Genomic DNA, 7,073 nt, shown 5'->3' on the forward strand with positions numbered 1-7,073 from the left:
GAGACTTATGACCAAAGGACATCCAGAAATTGTCAAGTTTGATGCATTATTCACATTGATGTTGCAAAGTCACTTTCTAGAAAAAAACAGGAGTAGACAGTGTGCAGTTGAACAGGCCTTTATTGCTACTCAAAGAAAAGGTGGTAACAACAATGTAGCCACTTCTCATGGTTCTTCTGCGAGTGGTAAATCTCTTGTTCCTAATGCTTCTGCTCGCAGCAATTCGTTTGGGATTTTTGGTGATAAGGGCAAAAAGAAGACGAGTTGCCATTATTGTAAAGCTAATGATCACTTGATCAAGCAGTATGCTAAGTTGAAGGCCAAAGAGGCTAAGAAGAAAGACGATGGTTCCACTACAAATGCTGTTTCCATTACAAATGCAGATATTGTTGAGTCTTTGGTGAAAGGAGACTGTGATGTTGATGTTGATGTAGAATGGGATTTTAGTGCAGAGTGTACTTATGATCCTTCTCTCCATGATGCATGTTTGTCAGTTTGCAAATGCTCATGTGTGGTACTTTGACAATGGTGCTACAAAGCACAATACCTCTCATCATGACTTGTTTACCTCTCTCAAGGATGTCCCTTATGGGAATTCGGTCACTTGTGCCACCAATGCCTCTTATCCGGTCAAGGGAGTTGGAAAGTTTGTGCTTACTGCTGCAAATGGCAGTTCTTTCACACTTGTTGATGCATTGTATATACCTGGGATCAAGAAGAATCTTTTGTCTAAATCTGCACTTGCTAGACTTGGTCTTGTAGTCAAATTTTTGGATGACAGATGTACAATACATGGTCTCAGTTTTGGTGATGAAATTGTTGCATCTGGCATTTTACGCCGTGGGCTATATAAGCTCACTTTGTATGACAAGTGTGGGTACAATTTTGCAAATGCTGTTGTGGATTCTAAGGCTATTTCAGATGCAAAACTTTGGCATGCACGTTTTGCACATCTGAATTTTGCCAATTTGCTGTGTTTGCAGAAATCTAATATGGTTGCTTCTTTGCTGCCTCTTGAAGCACCTGCCAAACATGTTTGTGAAGGCTGTATTTTGGGTAAGATGCAACGTTCGAAGTTTCCAAAGGATGGTTCAGTTAGGGCCACATGCAGGTTGCAGCTTGTGCATAGCGATGTTTGTAGGCCCATGCAAACTCCATCCTTGGAAATTACCTTTACATCATGACTTTCATTGATGATTACTCCAGGCATGCATGGGTGTATCGACTTAAAGCGAAGTCCGAAGTGTTTATGTGCTTCAAACAATTTTTGGCTATGACTGAAAATGTCTTGAAATGTACTATGGGCACCCTCCGTTCAGATCGAGGGGGGGAGTATATGTCTCATGAATTTAATGCATTTTTGGCTAGTTGTGGGATAAAACACCAATGTATAGTGCCGTATACGCCTCAACAAAATGGTGTTGCTGAGAGGAAAAACATGTCACTTACGGAAATGGCACGATGTATGGTCAACTCACAATTTGTGAGTGAATTGTATTGAGCACAACATAAAATTACAAAATAGCCTCAAGCTCAGGCCGAGCCTTGAGGTGCTTGAAGATTACAACATGGATGTCTACCGCCTCCCACCAAGGCATAATAGGCGCGAACTACAGTTCTAGGCTTTTACTTCTCCCAAGTTGACAACATGGCATGGCTAGCCCTAGACCAGTTTGCTTGCTTCCAAGTGTATAGATCATCTCTCTGCTTTCTTGAATAATCTCTGAGAAGCTTGCCACATCAAGGTCTCCCTCAAACACACGAAGGTTCCTCACTTGCCATATATGGTGAAAGAAGAAGTACCTTATAGTTTGAGTGATTATAAGAAGACCCGGGCTACCTATCTTCTTGCCACCAAGGAATAGATTAGTCTTGAAGAATTTGATCTGCCATGTCCTTTGGATCCACTTGCATATTTTCCTTGCCAGGCCTCTGATTGCCTAAGAATTCACGACTAATTATTTGCATTGATTATAAGATATGTCTACCTTGGTCGTGGCAAGCAAGCTGCGATGCGAAGTCAAATTTCTAAAAACGCTAAACCTTTGTTGTGAAATAGCAATGTACTTAGATTGATGCAAGTGCTCACAAATCCTGAAATGTTTTAATTTTAATTGTAAATGGTTGAAAGCTAGGAAAATCTTTCTTCATGCTTCCTATTTAAATTTCCGACCTTCCTTACAGTTCTATATTTCATTGCAGTCAGCCTAGACACAAGTCTCGAATATTTGAATAGACGAGATATTTGAGCATGTGGTGAATAACTACTATCACATTTTACTCTTGATCACTCAGAACGCAGTGCAATGAACACACCAAAATTTGCATGCTGTCGTGGAATGGCACGTTCCCCTGTGTAGAGAGTCTTGCATGTTTTTTTTCTATAACATAAGAATGGAAGCATACATAACAATAATGAGAATACTTTGAGATCCTTCAACACTATACTACTACTTTTATAACCGTTCGTACCTATTCTTTGCGTAACAAGCATCCATCTTCCGCTTTTACCCGATTGTAGAACCCACAACAACGAGACCTAGCACTAGGTACATAGTAGTTTCACGTGCTTCTGTTATTTGTTGCTTGCACTTGACTAGTCACTGAATATCACAGTCTTCTCATCGTATTGAATTAAATGCACACATCCTATGTTATGTACCTTGGTCCATTGAAAGCTTATTTAAGATTCGATCATAGTGAAATGCCCATTGCCTGATAAAATTCAATGTCCTCAAAATTCTCTCTTGCCTCGCCTCAGGACTAAGTAACACGGGGTATTGAATGATGTGGGAGCCGAGGGATCGACGGGCGAGAAGTGAGACACGAATATAAAAAAGGCACTCAGTCGTTCGATGTGTTCAAATTTACTTTTTATGTCCTAGTTTACTTTTCAACATTTTCGTTTAATTTATATATTTATGTTTTCGTATCTTGGGACAACCAAACGCTTGTGTGCACGTGGATAGAGCGTGTGCCTCCCCCCCGCAATCGCTCGGGTTCAATTCCTGCTCGCGACCCGATGTTGACCTTTTGTTTGTCGTCAACTGTCCTCGAAATCCCCCCCACTCAACCTCATCCGTCGATCCCACTGTTCGGGGTCATTTACGACCCCGTGTTACTTAGTCATGAGGCTTGCCTCGTTCCGTTCTCGATTCATCGACATTCTATTTTCAATCAGTTTGGCTAACGGAGCACCCCTACCTTTCCGATGCGCTCTTCTGGTTAGCCTAACCACATTCTCGCGTAATGGTGGGATGCTCTACTGCAAGCTGAAGAACAAATGGCGATGGCATTGCTTAAACAGAGTGAGCTTGGCGAAAGAAAGGGTCCAAGCCTTCTCTTCAGCCAAAGAAATTGCAGCCTCGGCATATGCTTTGCAACCTGCTATCGACCGTCCGCGTCTGTACCAGGCCTATCGAAGAGAGACGATGGGCTGGATGCCCCGGCCCCAGGCAAGCCATGATTTGCCCTACCTTCTTCAATCTGAAGTACAGGCTTTGCACGCAGTCCTCGCAGAAGGCAAGTGGAATTCTCGCGTAGAGAAAAGCCTCTCAAAGTCTGTTGTCACCCTCACTCCCCTCCATATCCTCGATACCTTAAAACTGCAGGAAAATTTGCGTATTGCCTTCCGCTTCTTCATCTGGTCTGTCCAGCAACAGATCTATGAAACTCAATCCGGCCATGCATGCTGTCGCAGATTTTTGCGTCCATGTGATTTCATCATCCGTCGCATTGCTCACATGCAGAGATTCGATGAAGCTTGGCTTGTCCTCAAAGGTATGCACAAGAAGGAGGTTCCCATTCCTTCGGAAGCTTTCACTGTCATGATAAAAAGCTACGGGCTTCATTCTATGGTGAATGAAGCCCTTGAGACCCTTCATAAGATGGCGGACTTTTCTTGCAAGCCTGCCTTGGCTACACTTAACGCTGCTCTTGCTGTTGCTGTGAAAGCTAACCTAGTTAATGAAGCAGAAAAAATCTACCACAAGGCTCTTTCTGAAGGTTTACGCCCTGATAAGGTCACCTTCAATTCTCTGCTTTTAGGATTAGGTCAAGGTGGGAAGCTGCAAGAGGCCCGTGTTTTACTGGAGAAATTTGCAGAAATGCTACATTTTCCCGACCGTGTCGCGTACACCTCTCTCATTGCTGGGCTATCCAAGGCAGGGTTAATGGATGAAGCCCTAATTATTCTTGATGATATGCAAAAGGCTGGTGAAAGTCCCGACATTGTTACATACAGTGCTGTAATGGATGGATTCTGTAAGCTTGGAATGTTTGAAAAAGCTATGAAGCTCTTCTCTGAGCTTGGAGCGAGGCGATGTGTTCCAAATGTGTTTTCATATAGTATATTGATCGATGCTCTTTGTAAGGAGGGCAAGCTTGATGATGCTTACAGGTTTTTTGATGAGATGCTGGATCACTGCTGCATTCCGACCATTGTTACGTACAACACTCTCATCAATGGACTCTGCAAGGCCCACAAACTCAAAGAAGCTTGGGATTTATTCCAAGATGCTACTCGGAAAGGATGCACCCCGGCAGTGGAAACATATAACATACTTATAAGTGCTTATTGTAGCAAGAACCAGCTGTCCAATGCATTTAAATTGTTCCACAAAATGTGGCGAGAGAATTGTCGACCTGATACAGTCACCTTCAACAGCATCATTCATGGCCTTTGTAAGTTGGGAAGAGCAAGACGAGGCTATAATCTTTTGCAGCGCATGGTCCAAAAGGGATGTCCACCTACAACAATCACGTATAACACAGTTTTAGATGGGTTTTGCAAGGAGGGAAATCTAGAAGAGGCCAAAAGATTGCTGCTGCGAATGGACAAAGAAGGTGTGAAGAAAGATGCTGTCACAAACAATACACTAATGGCACTTTTGTTGAAAGTTGGCAATGTCAATGGAGCTTTTGAAACTTTGCGGGAGCTGCTACAAAATGGGTTTGTGCCCAATGTTGTCACATTCAATACATTTCTGAGCAGTCTCGGCAAGCGAGAAGAGCTCATGTGGAAGGATGTGATCAATATGTTGGAGTTGATGCCTGCAGGTTGTTTTATCATCGATAGCATCACAATTCATGTTCTTATTCAGGATTTTTGTACAGCTAAAAGGATTAGTTTAGCTTGTGATCTACTGAATGAACTATCACTCAAGCGGTTTACTTATAAAGGAGAAGTCTATTCTCAAGTGATTTGCGCTTTGAGTGACCATGAGAGGATTGAACTTGCGTATACTGTGGTGATAAATCAGCTTGCGGATGGATGGATGCCTGAGCCAGTGTCATGTGCTCGTCTAATCGAAGGGTTGTGCACGAAAAATGATACTGACACAGCATTTCAACTTTTCCAAAACTTAACAAAAGCTGGGTTTTCTCCTAATTCGAAATCAGCTGTCACATTACTGACAAGCTTAAAGCAAGAGGGAAAGGCGGAAGAGTGCAATCAGATCATACAGCACCTCAAAACAGAGAAATTGTGTTGTCAATGAAGTTCATGTTATCCTTTGTGTCGGAGGCTGGACTGCAGTGAATTTCAAAGGTTCGAGCCTGAAGTGAATGTAAAATGGTGATTTCAGACTGGGTCAAAAAAAGAGGTTGCATGATGGAGTTTTACAAATATGGTGACTGTCCACAGGTGCGGTCACTCTTCAATGATGCTTAGAGGTTACCATTCAAGACTTTGCTTATGAGTGGGATAATCATTTTATATCAAATTTTTGTGCTAATTAGCCTTTGTTGCTTATCTTTAGAATATTGTTCTTAATTTGAGCAGGTGTGATGGCCAGAAATCGTGTTTTGCTGTTTCAGGAGCTCTTGGACAAACTACAAAGTACCTACTTGCAAGTACGCTTCCACTATTTGTGGACGCAGCCTTTGTCATGTAAGTATTAAGAGTTCAAGTTTAATCATGTATCACCACCTAGTTCCACACACCACTATTGGGGGCTGGTGATTAGAGTGGAGGTGTTAGTTCTACGCACAATGGCGCCCATGGATGTATTGTCTTGTGATGAGAAATGTGTTTGCAGGTGATTTGTTTTCGATACTAAAGATTGAAGCAGAGTCAATCTGAACCAGTGAGATTAAGTTCAACTCTTCCAGCTTCAATTTGAACAGTGTTCAGTTTTATGGCTCACATTGTTAAAAGATATTCTAATGTGGTTACGGTTGCACATTATGGCTGGACACTTAGTTAAGTGAAAGTTGTAAAATACCAAAAGCATAAGAGATAATAGAGATAGAGACTGTGTGTGAGCTCCAAGGAGAGATTGACTGGGTGCTTGTGAAGACACATGATCTAGTAGTGGACATCGTCACGAAATCTCTTAGAAAGGAGAAGTTTTGGTACTTCTGTGAAGCTTTGGGAATCCACCATATTTAAGCTCATCTTGATCTTGTGGTTATGGTCAGGGACACATTATTGCTGGGCAATTAGATAATTGTGAGTTTTAAAATATCAAAAACATAGGAGAATGGAGGTGGAGACCGTTAGCTTCAAGTTAGTGGCTATGGTGTGTCTTGCTATGTAGTGTGTAGGTAGTGCGCATGTGCATAGAACCTATTCTCCTCCTCTACCTCAATTCTCTCTTCACACATTGACACCTTCATCCAACAAAGCAAACTTTGCATTCACGCACTATGCAAGCACTTGGAAGGATGTGCGAGCACGGTTACAATAGCTTTTCCCTTTTCTATTGCTCGTGCAATTAAAGCATTTATTTGAAAGTTATACGATCCATTTCAGTAGTTCAGTAATTTGTTTTTAATGCTAATTTGGTTTTTATACCTCTTTACGGGGACTTACTGGTCTTTTGAAGAGGGATAGAATTCATTTTGCAAGAAAACATGCAGCACCCATTGATGTATCAAAGGATGGAATTGTTCTCCATCCATTGGCTATAGTATACACGGTAGCATTAATTTGGATGTTTTGGGTGTAAAACTGGTTTCTATTTCGATCTGAGGGCCTAAAATTGATCCAAGTGATCCCAAAAGATTTGAGCAACAGTTCATTTGGTTGCTGTTGTCTGCTGATATTCTTTGTGTTCAGGTGTGTAATTATA

At 41.8% G+C, this 7,073-nt stretch overlaps 1 protein-coding gene across 7 annotated transcripts; it reads left to right on the forward strand.

The window, feature by feature from the left end:
* The first annotated feature begins 3,166 nt into the window (after nucleotides 1-3,166).
* Nucleotides 3,167-6,739, forward strand: LOC147456568 (uncharacterized). 7 transcript variants are annotated; one of them, XM_086515000.1, is made up of 3 exons: nucleotides 3,167-5,673; nucleotides 5,783-5,890; nucleotides 6,039-6,739. In XM_086515000.1, the coding sequence occupies exon 1, from the start codon at nucleotides 3,258-3,260 to the stop codon at nucleotides 5,496-5,498; it is 2,241 nt and encodes a 746-aa protein (XP_086371126.1). In that variant the 5' UTR covers nucleotides 3,167-3,257; the 3' UTR covers nucleotides 5,499-5,673; nucleotides 5,783-5,890; nucleotides 6,039-6,739. The 7 variants fall into 7 exon arrangements, with proteins under 7 accessions (XP_086371126.1, XP_086371130.1, XP_086371125.1 ...); XM_086515004.1 differs by having other exon boundaries at nucleotides 5,818-5,890; XM_086514999.1 differs by having other exon boundaries at nucleotides 3,167-5,644.
* The last annotated feature ends 334 nt before the right edge of the window (nucleotides 6,740-7,073 follow it).

Source organism: Adiantum capillus-veneris, chromosome 6 (genome assembly GCF_014529385.1).
Source record: "Adiantum capillus-veneris isolate H3 chromosome 6, ASM1452938v2, whole genome shotgun sequence".
NCBI lineage: Eukaryota > Viridiplantae > Streptophyta > Polypodiopsida > Polypodiales > Pteridaceae > Adiantum > Adiantum capillus-veneris.